Source organism: Dromaius novaehollandiae, chromosome 33 (assembly GCF_036370855.1).
Source record: "Dromaius novaehollandiae isolate bDroNov1 chromosome 33, bDroNov1.hap1, whole genome shotgun sequence".
NCBI classification, from domain to species: Eukaryota; Metazoa; Chordata; class Aves; order Casuariiformes; family Dromaiidae; genus Dromaius; species Dromaius novaehollandiae.
The window spans coordinates 1,453,715-1,481,410 of record NC_088127.1 but is presented as its reverse complement, the minus strand read 5'-3'; the positions used below and the strand labels follow the sequence as shown (position 1 = coordinate 1,481,410).

The 27,696-nt window shown below is 70.4% G+C and overlaps 4 protein-coding genes across 8 annotated transcripts; 1 reads left to right on the top strand and 3 right to left on the bottom strand.

Annotated features, from left to right (window-relative positions):
* Positions 1-56: 56 nt before the first annotated feature.
* Positions 57-9,870, top strand: LOC112983429 (intercellular adhesion molecule 1-like). The gene is made up of 13 exons (XM_064499215.1): positions 57-634; positions 1,874-2,146; positions 2,232-2,549; positions 3,306-3,572; positions 3,694-3,969; positions 4,060-4,302; positions 4,739-4,955; positions 5,472-5,632; positions 5,835-6,065; positions 6,680-6,964; positions 7,847-8,125; positions 8,245-8,487; positions 9,046-9,870. Exons 1-13 carry the CDS (start codon positions 583-585, stop codon positions 9,261-9,263), a joined length of 3,063 nt encoding a protein of 1,020 aa, XP_064355285.1. The 5' UTR covers positions 57-582; the 3' UTR covers positions 9,264-9,870.
* Positions 9,871-10,373: 503 nt separating this feature from the next.
* On the bottom strand, positions 10,374-12,123 carry ZGLP1 (zinc finger GATA like protein 1). The gene is made up of 5 exons (XM_064499214.1): positions 11,987-12,123; positions 11,448-11,831; positions 10,943-11,046; positions 10,609-10,702; positions 10,374-10,509 (listed from the first exon to the last, which is right to left on the bottom strand). Exons 1-5 carry the CDS (start codon positions 12,121-12,123, stop codon positions 10,374-10,376), a joined length of 855 nt encoding a protein of 284 aa, XP_064355284.1.
* Positions 12,124-12,752: 629 nt separating this feature from the next.
* Positions 12,753-14,731, bottom strand: FDX2 (ferredoxin 2). 2 transcript variants are annotated; one of them, XM_064499288.1, is made up of 4 exons: positions 14,547-14,731; positions 14,342-14,448; positions 13,708-13,795; positions 12,753-13,040 (listed from the first exon to the last, which is right to left on the bottom strand). In XM_064499288.1, exons 1-4 carry the CDS (start codon positions 14,696-14,698, stop codon positions 12,884-12,886), a joined length of 504 nt encoding a protein of 167 aa, XP_064355358.1. In that variant the 5' UTR covers positions 14,699-14,731; the 3' UTR covers positions 12,753-12,883. The 2 variants fall into 2 exon arrangements, with proteins under 2 accessions (XP_064355358.1, XP_064355357.1); XM_064499287.1 differs by having other exon boundaries at positions 12,753-13,116; positions 13,708-13,746.
* A 943-nt stretch (positions 14,732-15,674) lies between these two features.
* Positions 15,675-27,577, bottom strand: RAVER1 (ribonucleoprotein, PTB binding 1). 4 transcript variants are annotated; one of them, XM_064499269.1, is made up of 15 exons: positions 27,289-27,577; positions 24,034-24,100; positions 22,418-22,887; positions 21,949-22,140; positions 20,974-21,103; positions 20,778-20,878; positions 20,091-20,177; positions 18,749-18,860; positions 18,093-18,352; positions 17,837-17,930; positions 17,382-17,515; positions 17,157-17,237; positions 16,872-17,006; positions 16,656-16,739; positions 15,675-16,570 (listed from the first exon to the last, which is right to left on the bottom strand). In XM_064499269.1, the coding sequence occupies exons 1-15, from the start codon at positions 27,499-27,501 to the stop codon at positions 16,424-16,426; spliced, it is 2,307 nt and encodes a 768-aa protein (XP_064355339.1). In that variant the 5' UTR covers positions 27,502-27,577; the 3' UTR covers positions 15,675-16,423. The 4 variants fall into 4 exon arrangements, with proteins under 4 accessions (XP_064355339.1, XP_064355340.1, XP_064355341.1 ...); XM_064499270.1 differs by having other exon boundaries at positions 20,091-20,174; XM_064499271.1 differs by lacking the exon at positions 20,091-20,177.
* Between the last annotated feature and the right edge of the window lie 119 nt (positions 27,578-27,696).

Here is a 27,696-nt window from a genome sequence, read left to right as displayed (position 1 = left end):
GGGCCGGGGGAGGCAGGGGCCGGCGGGGGGACCGGAGGGCCCGGGGGGGACCGGGGGGACCGGGGGGGCCGGTCCGCGGCGCGGCGGGGGGGCGGGAAAGCCCGCGGCCGAGGCCCCGCGGCGCCGGAATTCCCCGGGGGGGCCGCGCTCATAAGGCGCCGCCGCCGCCGCACGGCGACACCCGCCGCGCTGCCGCCGCCGGGACCGGACGGGACGGGACGGGACGGGAGGGACGGGGCGAGCTGAGACCAGCGGAACCGGGCCGGGCCGAGACGAGCGGAACCGGGAGGAGCCGCGCTGAAACGAGCGGAACCGGGTCGCGCCGAGCCGGGAGGAGCCGCGCTGAGTTGAGCCGAGCGGAGCCGGAGCCGGAGCCGGAGCCGGAGCCGGGCTGAATCGAACCGAACTGAACCGGGCCGAGCCGGGACGCGCGGAGCCGGGAGGAGCCGCCCTGAGCTGAGCCGAGCGGAGCCGGAGCTGAATCGAACCGAACCGGGCGGAGCCGGGACTTGCTGAGCGGAGCCGAGCGGAGCCGAACCGAACCGCACCGAACCTCGCGGAGCCGGTGCCGGTGGCCGCGCCATGCGCCCCTCCCCGCTGCTGCCGGCGCTGTGCGTCCTGTGCGCGCTCGCAGGTGAGGGGGGACCGGGGTCCGGGGGGGTCCGGGGGGGTGCGGAGGTGCGGGGGGACCCGGGAGACTGGGGGGACCCGGGGGCCGGGGGGGTCCGGAGGTGCGAGGGGACCTGGGGGCCCGGGGGGGTCTGGGGGGTCCGGTGGCCCGGGGGGGTCCGGAGGAGCGGGGGGACCCGGTGGCCCGGGGAGCGGCCGGCACCGAGCGCAGGCGCCCGCGGTGGTTCTGCCCCCCCCACCCCCCTCCTCCCCCCGGCAGCAAGGCGGGTGCGGGGCGGCCGCTGTCACCGGGCTCGAGCACGTCGCTGCATGTCACTGTCACAGGGCGCGAGTGTGTCACTGCGGGTGTATCACTGTCTGGGTGTCGCCCTGGGTGTTGCTGCGGGTGTCCGCCTGTGCCTGCGGCTGTGCACCCTCCGGCTGTGCTGCCGAGCCGTCCACGCCGGGCTGGGCCGTGCCGGGCGATGCCGTGCCGAGCCGTCCCACGCCGGGCCACGCCGTGCCACGGGCAGGACTTTGCCCCTGGGGACACAGCGACGTCCCGCTGCCGAGCGCCCGGGCCGGGCCGCAGGGCGTCGAGCGGCCGGACGCGGCTCCCGCGCCCCAATTCCCGGCCGGGGCAGCGCCGGGGGCCGGTGGGAGCTGGGGGCTGAGGCGCTGCCGGAGCGCGTGGCCGGCCTTGTGCAACCCTGTGGATTCCAGCCGCCTGGAGCAATCCTGCCATTTCCTGCAGCCAGCTATTTCGGGAAAAGGGCAGGGCTTCAGCCCAGCCCGCGCAGGGGGAACCACGCTGCCTCTCTCGGGGAACCCCCTGCCACCGCCGGCTTCCCAGCGCAGGGCCGGGGCTTCCTCTGGGGCCGGCGGCTCCGGCCCACTTCCCCGCTGGCAGCACCCGGCCGCTCTCCCGGGCAGGGCGAGCCGGGAGCGGGGCCCCGACGGCCACGGGGCCTCGCCGTCCCCTCGGCGGCCGGGGGCAGATGCCGGGGGAGGCGGCCGCCGGCTGGGGACAGCTGCCGTGGGCGGGATCCGTCACACGCTCCGGAGCGCCGACCCCTCCGGAGCAGCAGGGTTTGCTGGCGGCAGGCGCCCAGCCCGAGGCCGCTGCCCTTCCTGCGGCCCCGCAGCGGCTTCTCCCTCCCGCGGGCGCGGGCAGCGGCTGGAAGCCGCTTTTCCTCTTTTAACGTGCTGCCGGCGGCCGGGCGCCGTGCAGAGCCCGTCCCCAGCCCGTCGCCTCACTCCGCAGGGCGGCTGCAGGCCTCCTTCGAGCTGTCCATCGAGCCGGCGGTGCCGGTGGTGCAGCACGGCGGCTCCATCCGCCTGGCGTGCAGGACCACGTGCCCGGACCCCGCCGCCAAGGGCAACCTGGAGACGTCCAGCCTCAAGCGCAACTTCCAGTCGGGCCCCGGCGAGATGTCCGTGGAGCTCATCAACGTCACCGAGTGGCACTCCAGCATCCTCTGCTTCTACACCTGCGCCGGCGTGAGGAAGACCGTGTCGGCCGACCTCATCGCCTACAGTAAGGGGCCGCGGCGGCGGCGGCGGCCGGGCCGAGGGAGGGCGGCCGCGCTCCCGGGTGCCATCCCCTCCCGGCTCTCCCGCAGGCGCCCTGGAGCAGCCGGTGCTGGAGCCGGTGCCGTGGATGGAGGAGGGCGCGAGCCACAACCTGACGTGCAAGGTGCCCGCGGTGGCGCCGGCCAGGAACCTCACCGTCACCCTGGGCCGGGGCGCCGAGACGCTGCGCGCCGGGACCTTCGAGCACGACGCCGACCTCAGCCCCCACCAGGTGCAGGTGACCCAGCGGATAACGGCGCGGCGCCGGCACCACGGGCAGAACGTCACCTGCCAGGCGGAGCTGAGCCTGGAGCCCCACGGGCCCCGCCTGAGCAGCGCCGCCGCCCCCGCCGCGCTGGCCGTCTACGGTGAGCCGCTGCCCGCGGGCCTCCGCCGCCCGGCAGCTCCACGGTGCCGGTTGGGGGAGCAGCTTGGAGCCCCAGCTGCCCGCGTCCCGCATCCCACAGCGTCCTGTATTCCCCGGCGTCCTGCAGTGTCCTGCATCCCCGGCCTCCCGCATCCCACAGCATCCCGCATCCCCAGCATCCCACAGCATCCCGCATCCCCAGCATCCCCCAGCATCCCGCAGCATCCTGCATCCCCCAGCATCCCGCAGCATCCCGCATCCCCAGCATCCCGCAGCATCCCGCATCCCGCAGCATCCTGCATCCCCCAGCATCCTGCAGCAGCTCCCGCCATCCCATGACCCCCAGCGTCCCCCCGCCGTGTCCCGCATCCCGTGTTACCTGGGGTCCTGCATCCCCCAGCTCCCATGGCAGGTCCCAGCATCCCACATCCCAGTGTCCTGCATCCCGCATGCCCTGGCATCCTGCAGCAGCTCCCGGCATCCTGCATCCCCCCACTGTCCCGTGTCCCCTGGTGTCGCGTGTTCCCCAGCATCCCACGTCCTTCGACATCCCCCGGTGTCCCGCATCCCCTGGTGTGCCATGTCCCCGACATCCCACATCCCCCGGTGCCCCCAGCGTCCCCCAGTGTCCCACGTCCCCTGGCTCCCGCAGCAGCTCCTGGCATCCCTCATCTCCTGGCATCCTGCATCCCCCATCTCCCATCTCCCGCGGCAGCTCCCGGCTTTCTCACCCTGGGACCTTTCTCCCCGGCTCCAGCTTTCCCGGAGGACCCTGAGCTGAACGTCACAACCCACTTGGAAGTCAACGAGACGGCCAACGCCACCTGCACCATCCGCACCTTCTTCCCGGAGGCGCGATTCGCCCTCTCCCTGGACGGGCAGCCGCTGCCGGCCTCCGTCTCCGAGGAGGGGCACCGCGCCGTGGCCGAGCTCGCCCTGCCGCGGCCGGGAGCCTTCGAGGTGCTGTGCACCGGGAGCGTGGGGCCCCAGGAGCGCCAGGCGCGGGCCACGGTCCACGTCCACAGTGAGTGTCTGCAGCGCGTCCGGGGGGGGCCGGGGACAGCGCCGGGTCCTCCGCTCGGCTCCGCGGGCAGGGACGCGCTCCCGCCCTGCACCGCGGCTTCCCGCGCTCCCCGTTCCCGCAGGCTTCCCGGCGCCGCAGCTGCACGTGAGCACGGCCATCCCGGTGGCGGGCGAGGAGGTGGCGGTGCAGTGCACGCTGCCCAAGGGGCACTCGTCAGCGCTGCGGCTGCGGCTGCACAGCGGCGGCCGTCCCGCGACGCCCTGGGGCCCCTCACCGCTGCGCCGGGCCCTGGCCGCCCGCGAGGAGGACGACGGCGCCGAGCTCTTCTGCGAGGCCGAGCTGCCCAACAGCGGCAAGGCCCCCAAGGCCAGCGCGCCCGTCCGGCTCACCGTCGCCTGTGAGTGCCCCGAGCCCCGCGGGGGGACCCGGGTCCCGCGGCACGGTGCCGCTGGCGGGGCGCTGACGTCCCCCCCCGCTCTGCCGGCAGACGGGCCCCGCATGGACGAGGCGGGCTGCCCCCAGCAGCAGACCTGGACGGAGGGGCGGGAGGCGGCGCTGCGCTGCTCGGCCCGCGGCAACCCGCCGCCCCGCGTGGAGTGCGCCCGCGACGGGCGGCCCTTCCCCGTGGCGCAGCCGCAGCCGGCGGCGCGGGCCCACGCCGGAACCTACCGCTGCCGGGCCGCCAACCGGCTGGGCGACGCCGGGCGCACCGTGGAGGTGCTGGTGGAGTGTGAGTGCCGCCGGAGCCCGGCGCGGCGGGATGCAATGGGGCGGGATGCAGCGGGGCGGGATGCAGCGGGGCGGGATGCAGCGGGGCGGGATGCAGCAGGGCGGGATGCAGCGGGGCGGGATGCAGCGGGGCGGGATGCAACGGGGTGGGATGCAACGGGACGGGATGCACTGGAGCGAGATGCAACGGGGTGGGATGCACTGGGGAAGGATGCAATGAGGCAGGATGCAACGGGACGGGATGCAACGAGGCGGGATGCGGCGGGATGGGATGCAATGGGGCAGGATGCATTGGAGCAAGATGCAATGGGGTGGGATGCACCAAGGCACGATGCACTGGAGGGGATGCACTGGGGCGGGATGCACTGGGGCAGGATGCAATGGGGCGGGATGCACTGGGCAGCCCCACTGACCCCCCCCCCCCCGCTCTCCCACAGACTACGACCCCCCCGTGCTGCTGGCCGTGCTGCTGGCCATGGCTGCCCTGGCCGCCGCGTGCGCCGCCGGGGTCGGCTACAGCATCTACTACCGCAAGAAGAAGATCCGCCGGTACAAGCTGCAGGAGAGGCAGCGGCAGATGGAGATGCAGCCCATGGTCGGGCGCTCGCCGGAGGTGGCTGCTCCCAACGGATCGGCACCGGCGGCCGGGCCGTAGCGGGGTCCCGCAGGACAGAGCCGCCGGAGGGGCCGGTGCCCCTCCGCGGTGACAGGGTGACGGCCGGGCGAGGCGGCGGCGTGCTCCGGAGCATCCCGCGGGACGGCGTTCCCGTGGCCGCTCGGGGCGAGACTGGAAGGAAACACTACAGGCAGCGGCGCCGGCGGAGCCCCGGCCCAGGGACGCGGCTGGGGCAGGCGCTGGATGGGCGCTGGCGTCGCACCGGGCTGGGCGCACGGCGGTCCCGCGCCCGGACTTGGCGCCGGCGGCGCTTTTGGGTGCTCGGGTTGGACTTTTTTCCCCGGCGGAGGTGTCGAGGTCTCCGCGCTTCCCTGTGTTTTATCCCCGGGGCGGGGGGCGGGATTGGCTCCTACTGCCCATTAAACGCCCCTCCGCGACGTTTCCCACCCGAGAGCCTTTCGCGCCGGGGCTGCTCCTGGGATGGGGGTTTGGGGATGAATCCCGGGGGATCAGAGCTGCGTCCTGCCCGGGAGCGGGTCCGGATGCTGCTCCAGCAGGGCTGGGAGTGCCCCGGCGGTGACACGGAGCCGTGTCTGGGTCAAGGCCAGTGGGATCCCCGGTGCCGGCAGGATCCGTGGTGCTGGGGGTATCCCCGATGCCAGTGGGATCCCCAGTGCCAGCAGGATCCCCAGATCCACCAGGATCCCCAGTGCTGGTGGGATCTGTGGTGCCAGGGAGATCCCCAAATCCACTGGGAACCCCTAGAGCCGCTGGAATCTCCGGTGCCGGGGGGATCCCCAGTGCCGGGGGGATCCCCAGTGCCGGGGGGATCCCCAGAGCCGGGGGGGGGGATCCCCGGAGCCGGTGGCTCCCTGGTGCCGGTGGGCTGCACAGAGCTGGCGGGCTCCCGCGCCGAGCATGCGCGCCGGGGCCGGGGCAGCTGCCAACCCCACTTCCTTCCTGGCGGCCCCGGCGCCATTTGCCTGCCACTGCGTCCAGGGGAGCGAGGCCGGAGCCGGGAGGCGCGGGATACCCTGAGCCAGCCCCGCTCCCGTCCCGTCCCGGCGTCGCCTCCCGCCCTGCCGCAGCGATGCCCCGGCGCGGCCGCCTGGCCCTGCCCCTCGCCACGATGCTCCTGGCCTTGTTCGGTGAGTGCCGGATGCGTCGGGCCGGGATGCGTGCCAGGATCCACCGGGTCGGGATCCCGTGTCCCGGATCCGTCAGGTTGGGGACGCACGTCCCAGATCCACTGGGAGCCAAGCGATGCAGCCCAGACGCTTCCCAGGGATGGGCCACTTGTCCTCGCCTGGCTCCCTTGGCATTGCACCATGCGTCCCGGCTCGGCTCCGTCGGGTCGGGGCCGTGTGCCCCATCCCGGCTCCCCTCCCCAGGAAAAGGCCGTGCATCCCTGCTCAGCTCCGTCGGGTCAGGGCCGTGCACCCCATCCCGGCTCCCCAGGAACAGGCCATGCATCCCTGCTCGGTTCCCTAGGGTCAGGGCCATGCACTGCAGCCCGGCTCCTTGGGACATGCCATGCATCCCGACCCAGCTCCGTCGGGTCCGTGCCACGTGCCCCAGCCCTGCTCCGGCGGGTCCATGCCATGCATCCCGACCCAGCTCCATCGGGACCGTGCTGTGTCCCAGCCCGGCTCCGTCGGGATGTGCCATGGGTCCCAGCCAGCTGTCGGGTCCGTGCCGCGTGTCCCACCCGCGCCGTGCCGCGCCGTGCACCCCGGCCCCACGCCCTGACGCCTCCCCGCAGGCCGCGCAGCGCCGGGAGCCGCCGGCAGCTCCTTCGCGGTGGTGGTGGCGGGGCCGGAGACGGTGCCCTACGGCGAAGCCGCCCTGGTCAACTGCTCCACCACGTGCCCGGCGGCGGAGGCGGCCGGCGGCCTGGAGACCTCGCTGGCCAAGGGGAGCCTGGAGCAGGGCCCCGGCTGGCTGGCGGTGCGGCTGCACAACGTCACCGAGCCCCGCGCGCGGCTCCTCTGCTACTTCACCTGCTTCGGCCAGAGGAAGACGGCCGCCCTCACCCTCATGGCCTACCGTGAGTGCCCGGCACCGCTCCCGGCCTCCGGAGCCGCCGGCTGCCGGGGAAAGGCAGGGTCGGGCCCCCCGCGGGAGCTGGGGCCGGCGGGATGCGGCACTGGGGAGCCGGAGCAGGAGCCGAGGGCGCTGGGATGCGGCACTGGGGAGCCGGAGCAGGAGCCGAGGGCGGAGGGATGCGGCACTGGGGAGCCGGAGCAGGAGCCGAGGGCGGCGGGATGTGGCACTGGGGAGCCAGAGCAGGAGCCGAGGGCAGCGGGATGTGGCACTGGGGAGCCAGAGCAGGAGCCGAGGGCGGCGGGATGCAGCTCCAGGGAGCCAGAGCGGGAGCTGAGGGCAGCGGGATGCAGTGATGGGGAGCCAGAGCGGGAGCCAAGGGCAGTGGGATGCAGTGATGGGGAGCCAGAGCGGGAGCTGGGGCAGTGGGATGCAGTGATGGGGAGTGAGAGCGGGAGCCGAGGGCAGTGGGATGCAGTGATGGGGAGCCAGAGTGGGAGCTGGGGCAGTGGGATGCAGTGATGGGGAGCCAGAGCGGGAGCCGAGGGCAGTGGGATGCAGTGATGGGGAGCCAGAGCGGGAGCCGAGGGCGGTGGGATGCGGTGCTGGGGAGCCAGAGCGGGAGCCGAGGGCGGCGGGATGCAGTGATGGGGAGCCAGAGCGGGAGCCGAGGGCGGTGGGATGCAGTGATGGGGAGCCAGAGCGGGAGCTGGGGCAGTGGGATGCAGCACCAGCAAGCCGGGGCGGGAGCCAAGGGCGGTGGGATGTGATGCCAGTGAGCCGGGGTGGGAACCGGGACTGGTGGGATGCAGCGCCGGGGATCCGGAGCGGGAGCCACATCTGGCGTGCCGGTGGGACGGGACGACGGTGCTCCCGCCCGCCGCAGGCTTCCCGGACCCGTACCTGGCCATCAGCGAGCCCAACGCCTCCCTGCACGAGCCGGTGGCCGTCGAGTGCTCCACGGCACCCAGCCAGCCGCCGGGGCTGCAGCTGTGGCTCCGCAGCAGCCACGGGGCCCAGGTGTCCGGGACGGAGGGCCACGTCCTCCTGAACCTGACGGCCCACGAGGAAGACGACGGGCTGGAGTTCGTCTGCGAAGCTGAGCTGCCCGTGGGCAATCAGACGCTGCAGAAGAAATCGGCCCCGGCCAAGCTCAGCGTCTTCTGTGAGTGGGGCCGGACGCCTGGGCCCCTGGAGGGGACGGGGGGCCCGGACACCCGGGCCCAGGGTGGAGGTGGCGCTGGGTTTGCCCCGGGAGCGCTGACCCCCCCCCTCTGCCGGCAGACGGGCCCCGCATGGACGAGGCGGGCTGCCCCCAGCAGCAGACCTGGACGGAGGGGCGGGAGGCGGCGCTGCGCTGCTCGGCCCGCGGCAACCCGCCGCCCCACGTGGAGTGCGCCCGCGACGGGCGGCCCTTCCCCGTGGCGCAGCCGCAGCCGGCGGCGCGGGCCCACGCCGGCACCTACCGCTGCCGGGCCGCCAACCGGCTGGGCGACGCCAGGCGCACCGTGGAGGTGCTGGTGGAGTGTGAGTGCCGCCGGAGCCCGGCGCGGCGGGATGTGCTGGGGGGGATGCGGGGGGGATGCACCAGGGCGGGATGCACCGGGGCGGGATGCAGGTGGGATGCACTGGGGCGGGATGTGGGCGAGATGCACCGGGGCAGGATGCAGGTGGGATGCACTGGGGAAGGCTGCAATGGGCTGGGATGCAATGGGGCGGGATGCACCGGGGTAGGATGCAGGTGGGATGCGCTGGGGAAGGATGCAATGGGCTGGGATGCAGTGGGGTGGGATGCACCAGGGTGGGATGCACCGGGGCGGGATGCAGGTGGGATGTGCTGGGGCAGGATGTGAGTGAGATGCACCTAGGGCAGGATACAGGTAACACACTGGGGCTGGATGCAGTGGGGCGGGATGCAATGGGGGTGGGATGCACTGGGGATGGATGCAGGTGGGATGCGCTGGGGCAGGATGTGAGCAAGATGCACCGGGGCAGGATGCAGGTGTGACACACTGGGGCAGGATGCAATGGGGCGGGATGCACTGGGCAGCCCCACTGACCCCCCCCCCCCCCGCTCTCCTGCAGACTACGAATTCCCTGTGCTGCCGGCCGTGCTGGTGACCGTGGCTGTGCTGGCCTTCGCGTGCGCCGCCGGGGTCGGCTACGGCTTCTACCACCACAAGAAGAAGATCCGCCGGTACAAGCTGCAGGAGAGGCAGCGGCAGATGGAGATGCAGCCCATGGTCGGGCGCTCGCCGGAGGCGGCTGCTCCCAACGGATCGGCACCGGCGGCCGGGCCGTAGCGGGGGCCGCAGGGTCACCTGGGACTGACCCCCCCCAGCAGCACCCCCCCGGGATACGCTGTCCCACGGAGGCGGGGAAGGACTCAGGGTAGGGCCCAGGCGTCCGGGTGGGAAGGGCCCAGGGGGTTCCGGCTCCGGCCCAGCTCCCGGCGTGGCCGCGTGGCGCAAAGCGCTGGGGCGACGGAGACGGGATGGTGCCAAGCCGCAGCGGGGCCGCACAGGGTGAACCGGCTCCCGGAGCAGCTCCCTTGGCTGCATCCAGCCGGCAGAAAAGCCTCGGTGCCGCGGAGCCCGTCGGTCGGTGTCTGCTCCGCGCCGGGAGCCATACGGGGAGCGGGAATGGCGCTGGGGAAGGGGAGCCCAGAGCAGGGGCTCCCCATGGGCAGCAGGGAGGTGAGCGGGGGCTGCGGCTGCGGCTCCAGCACGGAGCTGCCGGCTGCCAGGGGATCCAGCCCGGAGCCCCCCGGGATCCCGCGCGTGCGGGCGGTGGCCGGCGCACCGGGTGCGGGGACGGGGATGGGATCCTCAGCGGTGCCGAGCGCTGGGGCCGGTTTGGGGGCAGCCGCACTGGGGCCCCCCCCCGTCACTGGAGCTTCATTAAAAGGATAGGAGCAGAATCCGTGTCGGAGCAGGTTTAGGGGATCCCCAGGTGTCCGGGCTCCCCTCTCCCCCTTCCCCAGCACCGAGGGGCCCAGGTGTCCGGGCTCGCCTACCCGCGAGAGCCAGGACTGGACAGGAGCCTCCCGGCCAGGCTGGCAGCTCCCGGGGGCTCCGGGGGTCCTGGTCTTGCTCCCTGCTCCAGGTGCTGGAAGACCCTCAGCCCTGCTGCAGCGCAGCCTTTTCCCATCCCCCTGCCCTCGGGAATGGCCACGGCTTTTCCCCGTGCTCCCGTTTATCCGCCCCTTCCCGGCCCGTCGTGCCGCGATCCCGGTGCTCGGGGCGCAGTCCCGCAGGGAACGGGCCCCGGGGCGCTGCACGCCGCTCCGGCCACGGGAAGAGCCGGGAGACGAGGGCGGCCAGGCGCCTGCTCCGGAGCGCTGCCGCTGCTCGGGAAGCGGCGGGGGGAAAGGAGGAGCGGCGCCGGGTCTCCGGCTCCGTTTTCCGCTGGAATCACCTCCTCCCGCTCCTCGGCTGGGCTCCCGGCGGCCGCAGCGCCTCCCCGCAGTTGGAGCAGCGTGAGCACGGCTTCCTGCTCCGCCGGGGAATATTCCAGCAGCGCCAGCAGCGCAGCCGGTACTTCTTGTACCTGGGGAGCAGGGCGGAGGGCGTCAGGGCGGCGAGGCCCCGAGGGCGCCGTTCCCACCGGGAAAGCGCCCGGGCAGCTCCCGCGCGGCGCCGGGCTCACCGGATGCCGCAGGCGTTGCAGAGCCGCGTCCCGGCCTCGGCGATCCGCCACAGCGGCGTCCGACGGGTCTTGCAGGAGGCGCAGCGCCGGCTCCCTGCGGAGGGACGGCGGTGGGAACGCCGCTGCGGAAAGCCTGCAAACCCGCCTCTCCCACCGAGCCGGGGCCGAGCCGAGCGGGATGCCGCAGCCACGCGGGGCTCCAGCTCTGGCTCCAGCTCCAGCCCCATCCCAGCCTGTCCCCATCCCCATCGCATCCCATCCCCGTCCCATCCCCGTCCCATCCCCACCCCTGATCCCATCCCATCCCATCCCCATCCCTGATCCCCATCCTTACTCCGTGCGAGGGGTGAGTCCTCGTCGGAGCTGCTGGCCGCCCCGAGCTCCCCGGTGAAGGCGCCACCGGCGCTGCCGTCCTGGCTCCGTTTCCAGCCGGCCTCGCTGCGGATCGGCGGGATTAGCTGAGCTTTGCCAGGATGCCGGATCCCGACAGCGCAGGGAGGGCTTTTCCCAGCGTGCCGGCCGGTGCCCGTCCCACCACGACGCCGTCCCCGTCCCCGTCCCCGTTGGCGGCCGAGGCCCCCGACGTCCGATCGGGGTTATCCTGCCGCCCCTCTCCCGCCCTCCGGCATCCCCTGCGGCGGGACGCGGACGCGGCGCCGGGAGGGTGCACGGTGCAGCCGGGGGGGCGTCGGGATGGACAGATGGACGCTGCAGCCCGGGGGTGCTGGGGGTGCACCCGGACAGACAGACGGTGCAGCCGGGTGCCCAGGGGTGCCCGGACAGACGCACGCTGCGGTCCAGGGGATGTCGGGCGCATCCGCGTGCCGGGGGCCCGGTACCTGCCGTCGCGGGCGGTGATGAGGAGCCGGTAGCCGTCGGGGCTGCGGGGGCAGAGGCGCAGGCGCAGGCGCAGCGTCACCCCCCGGAAAGCGGGGTCGCGGGGCTCGGCCCCCCGCCGCGGGGCCGCCTGCTTGCGGGGCCGTCGGCGCCCCGGGCCGCCGGCCAGGTGCCGGCACTGGAGGCTGATGAGGCTCAGGGCGTCGGGGCCGGAGGGTCCGGGGCTGCCGGAGGGTCCGGGGCTGCCGGAGGGAGGCGGCTCGTCAGGCCCGGGGGGCCCCTCGGGGGGCGGCGCGGGGGGGTCCAGCAGCCGCGCCGACTCCTGCAGGAAGGTGAGGCCGAGCCCGGCGGGGGCCGGGGGTCCCGGGGGCAGCTCCGCGGCCCCACTGCGCCGGGCAGGATCCGTCAGGGCGGGGAACCGGGGCCGCTCCGGGACCCCCCGGGGCCGGTAACCCCAGGTCCCCCTGCCCCGGTGCCGATGCCCCCGGCTCCCCCCGGTCCCGGCTCCCCCCCCCGGTCCCGGCTCCCCCCCCCGTGGCACCTGGCGGCGGCGGCGGCGTCGCCCCCGGGGCTGCCGGGCGGCAGCAGCGACCCGCAGGGCTCGGGCTCGAGGCAGAGCAGCCGCTGGAGCAGGGAGAAGTCGGGGAGCTGCCCCTCGAGGAAGAGCTGCTCCGCCATGGGCCCGGCACCGCCGAACCGGCACCGGCCTCGCACCCCCACCGGCACCGGCACCGGCACCGCCCCGGCGCCGCCCCGGCTAAAGCAGCAGCACCTGCGCGGGGGGGGGCGGGCCGGGCTCCCTCCCCCCCGGACACCGGGGCCCCTCGAGGGGGGGAAACCCCTCGGGCCGGGGCAGGAGCCGGCGTGGGGCAGGGAACCCCCCGGGATGGGGCAGGACCCGGCGTGGGGCAGGGAACTCCCAGAGATGGGGCAGGATCTGCTATGGGGCAGGGAACCCCCGGGGATGGGGCAGGAACACTCCTTATCCCTGAACCCCACCCCCAAATCCCACCCGTGAACCCCATCCCTGAACCCCGTCACAAATCCCCACCACGGATCCCGTCCCTGAGCCCTGTCCCCGCTCCCAGTGCTCCGTCCCCGGATGCCGTGCCCGCTCCCGGTGCCCCGCTCCCCGCCGCCGGCACAGGGGGAAACCGTCGGTCATTCGGAGTTTTATTGCCAACGAGCTGCGAGGCGGCAGACGCGACCCCGCTCCGCCGCCGGACGCGGCACCCGGCCAGTCCCAAATCCAACAGCGGAGTCGCAAAGCCCGGAGGGAGCGAGGGGGCCGCAGGGACCCTTCCTGGGCCGAGGGGCCCCGCCGGCGCCCGGTGCCACCGTCCCGCTGCCCGTCCCCTCCGGCGCGGCCGGGCCGGCGGCGTCCTCTTCGCGGCTGGGGGGATCCGGCCCCCCGGCGCGGGCCGGCCCCTGCCCCCCGTCAGTGGGGCTTGGGGACGTGGCCGTCCACGTAGAAGTTGCGGGTGACCTTGGGGAGGGTGAACTCGGCCCCCTCCAGCTCCGGCGTCAGCACGATCTGGCAGCCCAGGCGCGAGTTCTCCTGCAGCAGCGGCGCCATGTCCAGCAGATCGTCCTCCCTGGCCAGAGCCGGCGTCAGCGGGCGGCGCGGAGGGGCGCGGGGGGCCGCAGCAGCCCGGCCAGGGAGCGCGGGGCCTGTGGGGGCCCGGGGGTCCACGTGGGGCTGGCGGGCCCCAGGAGGTGGCAGGGGTCCCTGTGGGGCTGGCGGGTCCCAGGAGGTGGCAGGGGTTGCTGGGGTGACAGGGGTCCGGGTGGGGCTAGTGTGTCCCTGGGGGGTGACAGGGGTCCCTAGGGATGACAAGGGTCTGTGTGGGGCTGGCAGGTCCCTGGGGGTGACGGGGGTCCGTGGGGGGCTGAAGGATCTGTGGGGGGTGACAGGGGTCCATGGTGGGGCTGGAGAGTCCCTGGGGGTGACAGGGGTCCCAGGGGGTGACAGGGGTCTGTGTGGGGCTGGCAGGTCCCTGGGGATGATGGGGGTCCGTGTGTGGCTGGAGGGTCCCCAGGGGGTGACAGGGGTCCCTGGGGGTGATGAGGGTCTGTGTGGGGCTGGCAGGTCCCTGGGGGGTGACAGGGGTCCCAGGGGGTGATGGGGGTCCCTATGGGGCTGGCGGGTCCCCGGGGGTCCCTGGGCCCGTGGCAGGGTTGTCGGGGCCCCGGGGGAGAGCAGGGCCCGCGGGGGGGGGGACGTGCGGGTCGCGGCGTGGCCGGGGGGGCGGGGGCGGTTACCGCTCGTCGGGGGCCGGGAGCCGGTCCAGGTGGGTCTGGCTGACATAGACGTGGCAGGTGGAACAGGCCAGCGAGGCCTCGCAGGCGCCTGGGCCCCGCGTCCTGCTCAGCGCCGGAGACCCCCGTCCCCCACAGCACCCGTCCCCCGCGGCCCCCGTCCCCCGCGGCCCCCGTCCCCTGCGACCCCCGTCCCCTGCGACCCCCATTCCCCGCGACCCCCGTCCCCCCCCCAGGCCCTGCCCTGGGCTGGCCGCAGTCCCCAGTCCCGATCCTGGTCCCGACCCGGCCACGTCCCCCCGGTCCTGGTCCTGGTCCCGGTCCCGGTCCCAACCCCGACCCAGCCGCATCCCCAGTCCCAGTCCCGACCTGGCCGTGTCTCCCCCTAATCCCGGTCCCGACCCAGCCACGTCCCTCCCGGTCCCGGTTCTGGTTCCAAAACAGCCACATCGCTGCCCCAAACCCGGTCCCGCCCTGGCTGATCCCTCCTCGGTGCCGGTCCCGGTCCCGGTCCCAACCCGGCCACATCCTCCCCAGCCCCAGTCCCGACCCGGTCACACCCCCCGGTCCCGATCCCGGCCTGTCCCTGTCCCCCCCAGTCCCGCCCCCCTGTCCCGGTCCCGGTGCCGGTACCGACCCTCCAGCTCCAGCCCGTGCCGCTGCGCCAGGTGCAGCACGTTGTCCCCGACGCGGCCGCGCACCGGGACGCGGCGGCCCGCGCGGTCCACGAACACCACGTTCACCCTGGCAGGGGGGGGACACCGGGGAGGGGGAGTCAGCACCGGGGCGCCCCGGCAGCGCCCCCGCCGCCGCTCCCGCCGCCGCCGCCCCCCGGCACCCACACGGCGCCCGCCGGCTCCGCCGCGGCCCCGTCCCCGTCCGGCTCCGCCGCGGCCCCGCCGCCGCCGCCGGCCCCGCGCAGGCCCCGCGCCGCCCCCCGCAGCAGCCGCCGCGTCACGGCGCCCCCGCCGCGCGCCGCCACGGAGGCCGCCATGACGGGCGTCACGTGAGTGCCGTGCCGTCACGTGAGCGCCGCGCCGGGCGGCCGCGACACGGGGGCGTGGCCGAGACGGGGGCGTGGCCAGGACAAAGCCCTGCTGCTCCCCTGGGTCCCGCCGCCTGCCGCCTCCCAGCTCCCTCCCCCTAATTACTGCTGCAATTAAACCTCCCCCATTAACCCCCCCCCCCAGCGAGCTGGGGACACCCAAGACCCCTCGGGGGGGTGATACAGGGACTCCCTCACCCCAGGGCCCATTCCTGGGCATGGGGGGGGCACCATATAGGGACCCCCCTCAGATGGGAGGGGGAAAGAGGGAGCCCCTGGGCTGGGGACAAGAGGGACCCCCCCCTTTGCAGGGGACAAGAAGGGGGACACTGGCCCCCCAGGCCCGTGGGGCACCCCACAGCCTCAGTGCTGGCACCTGGGGGGACACCGGGCCCACAGGGCACCCCCTGGTCCCACTGCCAGCACCTGGGGGGGCATCGAGTCCGTGGGGCAGCCCCCAGTCTCAGTGCCGGCACCGGGGGGGCCTCTGGGGCCTGAGCGCGCGTCCAAAGAAGGGGCCGGGGAGATGATGCCCAGTATAAATATAGCTTTACTTGAGGAAGGCGAAGTGCCCGGCTGGAGGGGGTGTCGCGCCCACGACAGCTACAGCAAAACCACCAGTGTCGACAGCAGAAACACGGCAGCGACTCTAAAACCAGGGCGACCCGCGAGGAGGAGGAAGGGAACACGCAGGGGAACCGCAAACCCTGCCCGGGGAGGCAGGGGACGGCGGCCCGGGGCCGGGAAGCAGCTCCAGGGCTCGGCGCGGGGCGCGAGGCAGCCAGCTCCACGCAAAGGCCGCGGGGAAGTCTAAGAAAAGGCCCCCTCCTCCCTCCCGCGGGGAAACCGCTGGGGCAAGAAACGGGGGCCGAGGATGAAGAGACGAGAGAGACGCAGGGTCACTGACTGTACAAGAGACCAGAGCCCCCGTTTCCAGCTAGTTTAAAAAAAGAAATAATAAAAAAAAAGAAATAAAAACAAGCATGAAATGAAAAAGGCAACTTACAAGGTTTCATTACCAAAAAAAGTGTAAAATCTCAGCGTCTTAAGTCTTTAAGAAAAAAAAAAAGGAATCACAACACAAACACACACACACACCCACACACACCACTGAAATGTATAGAAGAGCCGGGGGCCAAGACGCCCAGCTCGGCCCGGCCTCTGCGGCCCCCCGGGCGGAGGGGCCGGGGGCGCTTACATTCCTGGCCGGAAGCAGCAGGTTAAGGCAGGGAGCGCGCGGCTTCCTCGGCCCTGCGGAGCCCCGGCGCGGGAAAGGCGGCTCCCAGGTGCTGCTCTCGGAGCACGGCGCTCCCCCGGAGAGGCACGGCGACGCGGGGGGCCTTCGGGAGGACCCAGCTCCCCGGCTGGAGCAGAGGGATCCCGAGGGCCGGGGAAGGTACGCGGAGGCACCGGCAGGGCAGAGCGCTGCCGCGCGGAGCATCCCTCGGAGGCAGGGACGTCCGCTCGGGAAGGAGCCACGGGTAGAAGATGCCCGTCCTTGCGTGGGAAGCGTTGGGTTAAACCTCTGCTCCACCACTTGCGAGGGCAGCCAAGTCTTTCATATCACACTTTAAAATCCTCAAAAAAAAAAATCAAAGGACTAACGTTTAAAAAAGTTTGTACAAGATTTACACGTTGGATGAGGGGGAGATAGTGCTTCGGCAAGGAGGGGGGTTAAAATATCCTCTTCCGCTTCAGGTAGGAGTCTGCGTAATGCCCTCCGAGGCCCTGGGAATGCTGCCCGACGTAGCAGCCCTCGGGGCTGGGCTCGGGCGAAGGCAGCAGGTGGGAGAAGGCCCGCTTCTGGCCGCCAACGGGGGTCTGGAAGAGAGAGACGCGGCGGTCAGCCCAGGGGAAGCGGCAGGGAGACGCCGGCGAGCGCGGGGGCGGCCGGTCCCGCTCTGACCTTGGAGTGGGAGCTGTGCGAGTGGCTGTTTGGTCCCAAGCCCAGGATGCTGTCTCCAGAGCCCACCGGCGGCATCCCAACAGCCTGGAAGAGCAGGGAAGGGCAGCGGTTAACAGCACGGCTCTGGCCAGGGCGATCGCCCCACCAGACCGCTCCCCACGCCAGGGCGGAGCGTTTCCAGGCCCACGGGACACCGGTGGGAAGATCTCCCCTCACCTTGCTGAGGTGACTCTGCTTGAGCCCAGCTTGAAGGCCACTAGTGAAGTACGAACTGGGAGACCCTGAGTAGAAGGGCGGCAGGGGCGGCCCCAAGGCGCCTCGCTCGAACCCCGGAGATGCTGCTGATGAGATCTGGAAGAGAAGCGGCTCCACGTTGCAAGCGAGGACAACAGGGGCCCTAGAGACAGGGCCGGCACCAGCACCAGCGTCTCGCTAGCTTCCCCTCCCTCCTTTGGGCTCCTCTTTGCTGGTTAGGTCCCCTTAACGCTCGGGGAGGTTTACCTTGTGCCTGCTGTGCCCAAAGCCACCCAGGATGGGCCCGGCGTGGTCTCTCGTCTGGGGATAAATTCGGGATCCCAAGTCCTTCCGGGAGAGGAGACAGACAGGTTAGAGGGGTCGGGCACTGCAGGCGGGGGGCCACCCCGGCGTCCCGCCCCAGCTCCAAGAGCCAGAGGACTCCCCCCACCAGACCTCCAGGGCCGGGGGGACGGACGGACGGACACCCACCGGCTGGTAGTCAAAGGCATAGCTGTCTCCTGCCAGCCCAGGGGAGGGTAGCAACGGGTCGGACTGTGAAATCCGGGGGTTGGAGACGTTTCCGAGCACTCCGGCCTTCAGATTAAACGCTTTGCTGGCACCACCTACAAGCAGAGCATTGCCCGTCGGCGGGGAGGCAGGGTGCCAGGCCGGGGTGGAGCTGGCTCCGTCCAGTTCAGAGCCAGCTCTGCAGGAGGCAATCCAATCCGCCCGGAACGGAACGGCCCGCTGCTCCCTGCCCTTCACCCCCAGGGAGAGGCGGCTCCGCAACCGCAACGGAAATTCACAGCCCCAAGGATTTCCTTCTCCGCTCGGAGGAGCCATTCCCGGAGGGACGGCTGGCAACAAGGGGGCAGGACAGCCAACAGCACTAACGTGTCCCTTTCCCCGCCCCTCCGGTCGCGCGGCTGCGTCCCATCACCCACCTCCAAGGCTGTTGGCCGGAAGGAGACTGTGCAGGTTCAGGTAAGGGTTGAGCGGGATCTTGAAGTCTTTGGGCGGCTCCCCCAGCAGCGAGACCTGCGAGGAAAACGGCCAAGGGAATCAGCCTGCACCTCGAGAGGCAGCAAGGGAAACCAACGTCAAGTTACAGCGCAGGACCGCGGCGGTTCACCGCAGCGCAGAGCCCCACGGCACGGCAGGGGCAGCGCGGGCCGGCTGCCGACGGAGCCGCGCTCTCACCCCGGAGGCGGGAGGCCCGTTCTCGCTCTGCTTGGGCTTCTGGAGGCCGCCGATGACGGATCCCAGGAGGGAGGTGGTGAGGCCCTGCAGGGCAGGCGGCGTCACCGTCGGCGGGGGCAGCTGGGGCACCTGCGCGCCCATCACGGAGCTCTCGCGATCGACCCCCACGGGTCCCAGGAAAGGTGCCAGGGGCACGTTCCCAGAAGGCAAAATAGGTGATTTCACATGCCCCTGCGCCATGTCACCGGCCAAGGGGCCACCTGGGGAGAAGAACAGCGGTGGCACCGCTTCACGGGCGCCAGCACCCGGCTCCATCCGGGCTTTCAGCCCTTCTCCCCCTCTCCTCCACGCCACACGAGCCGCCTTCCCCGGAGAGCAGCTACGGCCTCATCCAGAGCTGCGTCCATCCCTTGTGCTCCATCGAGGCGCAGACGAGCCCAGCCCCAGCTACCTCCTCCACCCACCCCAGGGGGTCCCCTGGGGCTTTCCCACCCCCCGGCACAGGGACCGCTGCGCCTGGGGAGACATCCTCCGCGTCTCAAAGCCGCGCCAAGCCCAGCGGTCCCTTCCCCACACCGGAGGAGGAGCAGAGCAGGGGCCGCAGGCAGGGCGCCTCGGAGCAGACCCCGCGTCGCGGCCGGGCGTCGCGCCGTTACCTGAGGGGAGCTCGGCCAGGAGCTGGGCGGCAGGCTGGGCCGGGGCGCTCGGCAAGCCCAGGGCGCCGTGCGTCAGGGAGCTCAGCGGAGAGTCGCCCAGGATCCCGGGCTTCTGCGAACAACAGCGGGAGATTAACCCCGGCACGGCGCCGGGGCTGCGCACGGGGACGGAGCCGAGCCGCGGGAACGCTGCGAGAAGCCAGCCCGCCTGCGGCACGAGACACACTCGGAGCAGAGCGGAGCAGAGCGCGGGGCCCTGGGCTACAGCGGCATCAGAGCAGCTCCAGGCCGAAGGCAGCAGTTAGGAAGCGCCTCACGGTCCGAGGGGTCAGACAGCTTCCCCCCCTTCCAGACCCCGCTGCCGTGCCGAGGGCTGGAGCGGGCAGCGAGGGCCCTCCCGAGACCCGGGCGCGGATCAGCCACGAGGAAGGCGGCTTCACACGTGCCTGGGCAGTGAAAACACATCGCCCAGTCGCTCTGGAGGAAGGAGGCAGCGGAAATCATAGCGCTTTGGGAACCAGCCGGTTGCTCAGGGGAGCGGATGAAACCTGGCAGCGAGCGTTCAGCTCAGCAGACAGCACACGGACACAAAGGACTCGAGACCCACGACCGCTAGCTAAAGCTCAGCACGCACACGCTGCACGGCTCGACTGTTACGGCAAAGCACAGAGAGGAAGGAGGAACACGCCGCAGCCACCACTTGTCTCTCTGCTGACGCATTTGCATTTCAAAGCTCTCCCTGGAGGGCCCAACAGGGAGACGGGCTACAATTTCATGGTTCCTTAAGCAGCAAATACAGAGAAGAGCACCAGGGAGCTACTCCCCAGTTGGACCGGTTTGAAGAGAAGCGGGTGCCCATTCAGGGCTGGAACAAAGGTCCGCACCCACCCAGCCCCGGGCGGGAATCGCCTGCTGACCCGGTAAGTGCAGAGCAATCCAAGAGAGACACGTGCTCACCCCTCCTCAGGCACCCAGCGAGCCCCCAAGCCAAGCGAAGGCAGCAGCTAGTCCGAGGCCCCTCGGCGGAGGCCGGGGCCCAGCTGGCCCCCTGCGCCCCTCGGAGAGGAGCCGGCCAAGCCGGGACCGACCACGGGCCCTCGCGGAGCTCCCCGGCAGGCTCTGCCCCCAGGCTCAGAGCTGCCTGCCCCACGGCGAAGGGGGGCACGCCGGAGCAGCGGCTCGCTTCTCCCCCACGAGCCAGGGCAGAGACCGCTCCTCCCGCAGGGCTTCCCCCGCCTGGGCCCGGTCCGAAAGGAGGATCTAGCGGGCGCCGGGGGGTCCTGGCGCTGCCCCCGCGCCACGCACACGGCACGGCACGCGCAGGCTGGCTCCTACCGCTCACATGGAATACGGCTTGGTTCTCCTTGTTCTGCAGCAGCTGTGTCCAGACCTGGTTCTGCAGTAACAGGGAGTTCCCAAGCAATGCCTTCTGGGGCAGAAAGCACAGCGAGAAAGACCAGAAAGACAGAGGTCACTCAAAGGAGGGGGTGAAAAACCAGGTGCACCGTGGTTTGAAACGAAGCAAGAGACGCAGGGACAGCAGGAAGCAAACCAGGCAGCTTCCTAAAGCGGTGAGGAGCTCTGACTCCTCTCTGAGTGCCTGGGGACGAGGGAGCAGCAACCAAGACCGTCAGAAGCAGCCACTGAGGTGCGTGAGCCTGACTGGAGATACCGGGCAAGGCAGGCATCGGGGGTGCTCACGCTGACCACGCAAAATGGCCAGACTAAGGTGGAAATCAGCAACCAGCAAGAGCCTGGCGGTGGCACGAGTGTGTCCTGCAGAAAGGCACAGCTAAGGCACCTCAGGAGGCGTACGGACGCAAAACAAGACAACAGCCTCATCGCCAAAGCGGCGAGGCTCGAGCTCCCTCTGCACATCTGCTGCCCAGAGGCACGGGCGGGTTCGCTCCACCTCCCGGGGCGGCGCGGCCGGGAGCGCCGCGGGTTCGGGAGCGCCCTGTCGCCGCGGCACGGACCTCTCGCGGCCCCAGAGCCGGGGGAAGCTCGCGGCGGCGCGACCCCCGCGTACCTGCTGAGCCTGGGTTTGGTTCTGCAGCGCCAGCTGAAGGAGAGCCGTGGAGAGGGCTGGATTGGTCACGAGCGGCATGGATGGAGCAGCACCGAGGATCCCTGCAGAGAAGAGAAAGAAGCGCGATGAGCCGTCTGCCGCAGCGAGGCACCCGCCGCCTTTGCTCTTCGCGCAGGAGCCAGGCACGCCGCCTTACCCTGTTTTCCTCCAACAGCTCCATGAAGCAGGGGGTTGAGCAGCAGCTGGAGCGAAGCAGGGTTTCCCAGACTGTTGAGAATCTGAAGGATATTCGGCTCGGGCAGGAGCCCTTTCCCACGATTCAGCGCCTTAAAAAAAAGGCAGCAAGTCAAAAGCAGACACCTGGTTTTGAGGCTTCCATGAGAGGCCACAGAGAACCTGCCGACTTCACCCCGCGCTCCCAAGACCGATGCCCTCAGCGAGATCGCGCCCAGGTGTTTTTTTGGAGCGTAGGGAAGGAGGGAAACACTGACCCAAAGCAAAGCCGAGGCCCTCACACCCCTGAAGGCACTGAGAGCCCGTGCCCTGCGGCAGCCACGCGGTCAGCTGTCGCCATCGGCCGTCTACACCTCGGGGTGCGCGGGACGCGTGAGGCGCAGAGCGCACACAGGGCAAACAGACCCTTCCAGAGAGGCCTGATGGGGCACGGTACATCCGCAAACTGACGTTTGAGGGGCAAAGCAACAGGCACAGCACACGACAGGCAAAGCTCCCGGCGCAGAACAGCCGCTCGGCTTCTGCGGCAACGAGCGTTTCGCTGTGAATCCTGCTCCTGTACGCAGGAGCCGCCACCTTAGCAACAGGATAATTTGTGCCTGACTTCTTTCAACCAGATCCCGAATCTGGCAGCACTAGCGAGCCGGGGTCTCCGCGCTGGCCAGCCCCTCCGGCACGCAGTAGCTGCCCAGAAGCAGGAGCTACAGGCAACAGAAGGAAGCTTTGTAGGTGATCCAAAGAGAAGTCTGCTCGGAGCGGGCGTGCTGCCAGCGAGCCGAGCGACAACAGCCTGTTCCAGGCTGGATACCCAACCCCGGGGAGGCTCAAGGAGCAGCCGCTGCGCCCCGTCACGGACGACGGCAGGCCGAGCCGCGGAGAGGGCGCGAGGAGGAGCTAAGACGCGGTCCGCTCCGAGAGCCGTACGCGCAAGCCTCACCGTTGCCTGCGCGGCGATCAGCGCGGCCAACATGCTGCGCCCAGGAGGGCCGGGGGCGCAGAAGGAGACTCGGACGTGGTTCCCAGCGAGCGGCAAACCATCTGTGGCCTGCTGGACCATCTCCGCCATCTCTGCTGACTCATACTCCAGGACCGCAAAGCCTTTCAGCTGCCCGTCCTGACCGTACGCCAGCTACGCGAAAACAAGGCCGTGAAAAGGAGGCTTAGCACAATGGGAGGAGAGCGCGCTGGCTGCCGACACACAAAGGCCGCAAAGCCTGAGAGGTCCTCGTGGGCTGATCTGAGCCAGCAGGACCCCGGGCTCGGCTCTTTGGGCTGTCAATCTTCCCAGCACGCGGCCGAGCCGGGCGTCAGCGCGAAACGCAACGCGCCTGGATCTCAGCAGAGGATGGGAAGCGCTAACGGAGACCGCGCCAGGGAAAGCGCTGCCTCCCCCGTCCGTCACCCACCTGGCAAAACGTCGGCGCACAGGCCGCGGAGAAGACCTGCCTCAGCTCCTCGAGGTCCGCGTAGTTGTGGGGCAGCTTGTCCACGCACAAGCACTTGGAGTGGATGAGGTCCAACGTCAGCTGGTTGACGTCCGTCCAGTGAACGTACAGCGTCCGTGTGCCGAGCTGCTTGCCCAGCAGGTCAGATTTTGCTCTGGCTGCGGAATCTTTCTTCATGTATTCCACAAAGCCGTAGCCTTTGGAGTGTCCCGTCTTCTCGCTGTAAACGAGGAAGCAGCGCTCCAGGTTCCCAAAGGGCCGGACCAGCTCCTCAAACTGCTGCTGCGTGTAGAGCTGCGGGAGGTTGGCGATGCAGAGCAGCGCGTCCGTGGGCTGCAGCTGCACCGAGATCTCCTTGTCCCGCAGTTTGCTCAGGTGGAATTTCTTGATGGCGGCCTCCGCCTGCTCCCCGTTGAGCAGGGTGACAAACGCTGCAAGAACAGACGAGCCCAGAACAAAGCGTTAAACCGGGAAACGTGGCAAGATGCCGCCACGCATCCCCGCAAGGCCGTTCACGCTCGGATCCGCACTCTCAGTCTCATTCTGCCCCAGATGCAAAGCCCCCGGCCCAGCCGCGGGGCCCGGTGAGCAGGGCCAACGCGCAGAGCGCTGAGCTCCGGGTGACGGGGGTGACCAGCCCCTCCAGCCTCCCCGCGACACTGGCACGCTGTTAATGCCCAACGTTTCATGCACTCATGCGTCTCTCGGACAAGGCAGGAGCCTGAGCCTAAGCGCGGTTTAAGCCACCGAGGTCTCTGCTAGTGCTGGCTGGTTAAATCAGACATGACAACTCTCAGATTCGGAGAACTCTTCAAGTGAGGACGCATGCAACGTGTCGGACGGCCCTTCCCCGGCATCGCATGCTCCTGAGCCTCCGGGGAGACAACAGGGCCTGGGGCGGTGCCTCCAGCAACGCCCACCGCAGAGCTGCCGCCGGCAGCCTTGGTCCTCAGTCCCAGCCGCCCTCCCCTCACAGCATTCAGCCGGATGGACGAGTGCCCAGCGCGGCAGCAACCTCATGCAACTCCAGAAGCTTTTTCTGTCCACGAGAACTTCCGAGCGCGAGAGGCTGGCGGAGCGCTCGGAGGAGCGCCGCGGGGAGCGCGCCAGGACTCGGCCGAGAACCCCGGTTCAGCAGTGAACAGGAAAAGCACCCCTGCGGTTTGGTAAAGCAAGGCAATCCCATGCTGCACGTACAAAGTCTCCTGGGGCTCTAAGCCCCACAGCTTCTAATTTTCCGACTGACGACACTAGCCACCTCACAAATAGGATCCAATGTGCACAACTGAAGAAAAGACCATACACAAGGCACAGTAAGACCGGGACACGCGCAGCATTTATACAGAACAAGATCAGAGCGCTGGGTGCTCAGGCGCGCGCTCGAGGTAAGACTGCGGCTGCTGGAAGCGCCTTTCCCCGAGAAGACGTCAGGCAGCGGAAGAGCTGCGGGAGACGCGGCGGGGCGCGGGGGCCGGCTCACCCGCCCGGTGGGGGCTGAGTCCGGGGGCTCCCGGCTACGGCCTCCGCAGAGCTCCCCGCCACAGGAGACGCCCGCTCCGCGAGAGCAGCTTACTCACCAGTCCCTTTGTATTTGTCCACAAAGCAGTATTTAAGTTCGTAGTCGCTCAGCAGATCGTGAACTTCCTGTATAAACAGAGTTTAAAAAAAAAAAAAGAAAGAAAAAAGTCAGCTACCAGGGAGAACAAAGCGGCAGCAGGACCCTCCGCACCCAGCCCGCTCCCAGGGAAAGCGCAGACCCAGCCCGGGCCCCGCGTTTCAGCGGGCAGCGCTGCGGAGACTCGCTCCCCGCCAGCGACACCTTGACGCTCCGCTCCGGGTGGGAAATCCCGCTCCGGGTGGGAAATCCCGCTCTGGTGCCGCACAGCGCCGGGCTCGGAGGAGGGCAGGGGCTCGGGCAGGCTTCACGGCTGCCCCGGCTGGAAGCGCGCAGAGAAAACCGCCAGCGCACAGAGTTTGTCACTCAGGAAAGTCACCCAGGACACAGGGACTCTGGCAAGACGCCCCAAAGGCGTGTTTCCACCTGCTCTGCCCCCAAACGTGCTGCAAGCAAGAAAGCCAAGCACACTCGCTCCAAATCAGCACGCTCCCCCAGCCACCTCCTGGTCTTAGAGATCAATGCTATGCCATACGCTAAAAATCAGCGTTTTGAGTCAACGCTTCCCTGCGTCTTCAGAGCGCCCGCAGGCAACTTCCCGAAACGAGCGGTGTCACCTCAGCCGTCCCCAGCTTAACGCCCCAAGGGCCGTCAGCACTGCCTAGGCCCGTCAGCTGGAAGGCCCCGACGCTACAAACAGCTTTTATCCCAAGAAGGACACAGCGACTGCCAGGCAGCGCAGCGCTCCGCAGTCGCGGGCGGCTCCTTCCAGAGCAGCGTCTTTGAACCGGTCCTTCGGTGCGCTGGCGGAGCTGCGGCCCGAGGCAGCACCTTCCTGCTGCGCCTTGCTCAAGACTCCATCCTCGTCTGAGCACTGCAAAATGATTTACAGGCCTCGAGCCTCTCAGCCACCGCCAGCAGACAATTAGCTCCATTTTATTGGGGAAAAAAAAACCCCACAGGCGCAGACAGGGAAATTACTTCAGCAGCGAGTTCACGGGAAACAGAACGGCTAAAAGCAGAACCAAAAAGCCCAGACGCCAGGTCCCCCCTCCAGCCGCGGTGCCGCATCCCTCGGAGGAGGGCCACGGGGGGAGGGAAGCAGAGCCGCACCGGGACTGCGGCACAAAGACTTCGGTATCTGTGAAGCGCCGCAGATACCCCAGAAACGGGGCTCGCGAGGGCTTCTGCGAAGCCCCGCTGCCCTCCCGAACCTCGTCCAAGCTCCCGCACGCGGAGCCCACCAGGAGCACGAGCCACCTTGGAAGAAGAGAGCAAACTCTGCTGCAGGGGATGGGTGCTCCAACCCCTGAGGGATAAACGCAAACATTCACCATGTTTTTAACAGCTCAGCTCGAGCTCAGCAGGATTTCTGACTGCAAAACGGGTTCTTTTGGTTAATCCACGAGCCTCTGCTAGCGAAAGGAGCAGCTTGCCATGACTTCGAGGTTCGTTTGAGGGAGACGCTCAGGACACGTTGAACAGGGCTGGCCGCTTCCCAGAGCTCGGGGCCGGGTAATCCCGCTCGGGGCCGGGTAATCCCGCTCAAGCACCAACGGGAACCCGTCCCTCCCTCAAGACTTTGGGAGCCAGGGGAGGACCAAGCCGCGGCGCGTCAGAGACGGACTCCCCGCGTGGAAACGCACCCAGCGCTGCCCAGGCGTAACCCCAAATCCAGACTCAAAGATCCCAACCAGTGAGTTGGATGCAAAGGATGCCAAAGCAGCCAGCGCGGTACAAGAGAGACCGAGACTTCCCGCTCCGCTGTTTGCAGCGGGACAACCGGGAAGGGCTCCGGGAAAGCACAGGCGACTGGAGGGGGAGGATCGCGACCGGGAGAGAAGCCGCACAGCAGAAGAATCAGGCGCATCAGGAGGCAGCTCACGCGCCCGCGCTGCTGGGTGTCCCCGGCCACCCGCTTTTCCATCCAACTTTGGTGACGGCCGTGACCTCCCCAACACTGGGGATATTAAACATTTCGGAGCCGTATCAACACCCGGCTCGTTCCAGCGGCGCTGGCGGAGCCGCCGCGAGGAGGAAGAGCGAGGCTGCGGGGGAGCGGCAGGGCGCGTGGGGAAAGGTCGGCTGGCGTTCGCGAAGGCTGCAAGTCTCGGCTTTCGCGGGCGTGGGAAGGGCTCGAACCTCAGCCGAGAAACAACAGTCGGGGAGGCAAAGCGAGCGGCGTGCTATCGCCAGGCGTAAACAGAGCGCGCAGCTGCGAGGTTACGTCACGCGGCACCGGCACGGGGGGAAGGAAACGGCCTCAGCGCCGGCGGGTTAAACTAACGAGGCAGGAAGCGCGCGGGCTGGGACGCGGCAGCTCGGAGCTGGCGGCCGGCACGGGTGTCTCGCCGGAGAGCCGCGACCGCCCTGTCCTGCTCCCCCCGGCACCCCCCGTCCCCCCCAACCCCGTTCCCGTGGCCCCCACAGGCCCTCCCCAGTCCTAGAGGTCCCTCGTGAGGCCTCGACCCCCCCATCCCCACCCGTGGCCCCCGAAAGGCCTCAACCCTCCCTTCAGGCCCCGGCTGAGCTCCCAGCCCCACTGACTCCCCCCTCAGGCCCAGGCCCGGCCCCATTGAACCCCCCCCGCCTAGGCCCAGGCCCCAACGCCTCTCTCAGCTCCAGCCCCATAGACAACCCTCCCACTTCAGTCCCAGCCCCACTAACCCCCCCCAGCCCCAGTCTCCAGCCCCACAGACTCCCCCTCCCACCTCAGCCCCAGCCCCAGCCCCACAGACCCCTAATCCTAACCCTAACCCAAGCCCTAAAGACCCCCCTCGGGCTCAGCCCCAGGCCCCACAGACCCTTCTCCCCCTCAGCCCCAGGCCCCACAGACCCTTCTCCCCCCACAGGCTCAGCCCTTGCCTCAGCCCCCTTGATTCCTCCCCCAGCTCCAGCCCTAGCCCCATAGACCCCCCCCCCGGGCTCAGCCCCAGCCCCACAAACCCTTCTCCCCCTCAGCCCCAGCCCCACAGACCCTTCTCCCCCCACAGGCTCAGCCCTTGCCTCAGCCCCCTTGATTCCTCCCCCAGCTCCAGCCCTAGCCCCATAGACCCCCCCAGGCTCAGCCCCAGGCCCCACAAACTCTTCTCCCCCCTCAGCCCCAGCCCCACGGACCCTTCTCCCCCCACAGGCTGAGCCCTCGCCTCAGCCCCCCTGATTCCTCCCCCAGCCCCACGGACCCCTCTCCCGCCTCAGCCCCGGCCCCGGCCCGCACCTGGTTGCTCACGTCGGCCGGCAGCCCGCGGATCAGGACCTTGCGGCGGTTGCGGAACTGCCGGGCGCTGCGCTCCAGGCGGCTCCGCACCTCGGCCGGGTCGAGCGCCGGCAGCTCCTCCTCGGGGGCGCGGCCCGGCCCCGGCCCCGGGCCCGGCAGCTCCGGGCTCGGCACCACCACGGCGCCCGCCGCCGACACCGCCACCGCCGCCATCTTGGGCACCCGCCGCCTCCTGCGACCATAGAGAGGCAGGCCGCGGAGAGAGCGGCGCCAACACGCCGCCGCCCGATTGGCGCGCCCAGGCCGCGCCCACGCGGCAGCATCCGGGCCGCTCATTGGGCAGAGCGAAAAAAACAATCCGCCAGCACCAGCGCCGGCCATTGGGCAGAGCGAGCCCGCCGGCCCCTC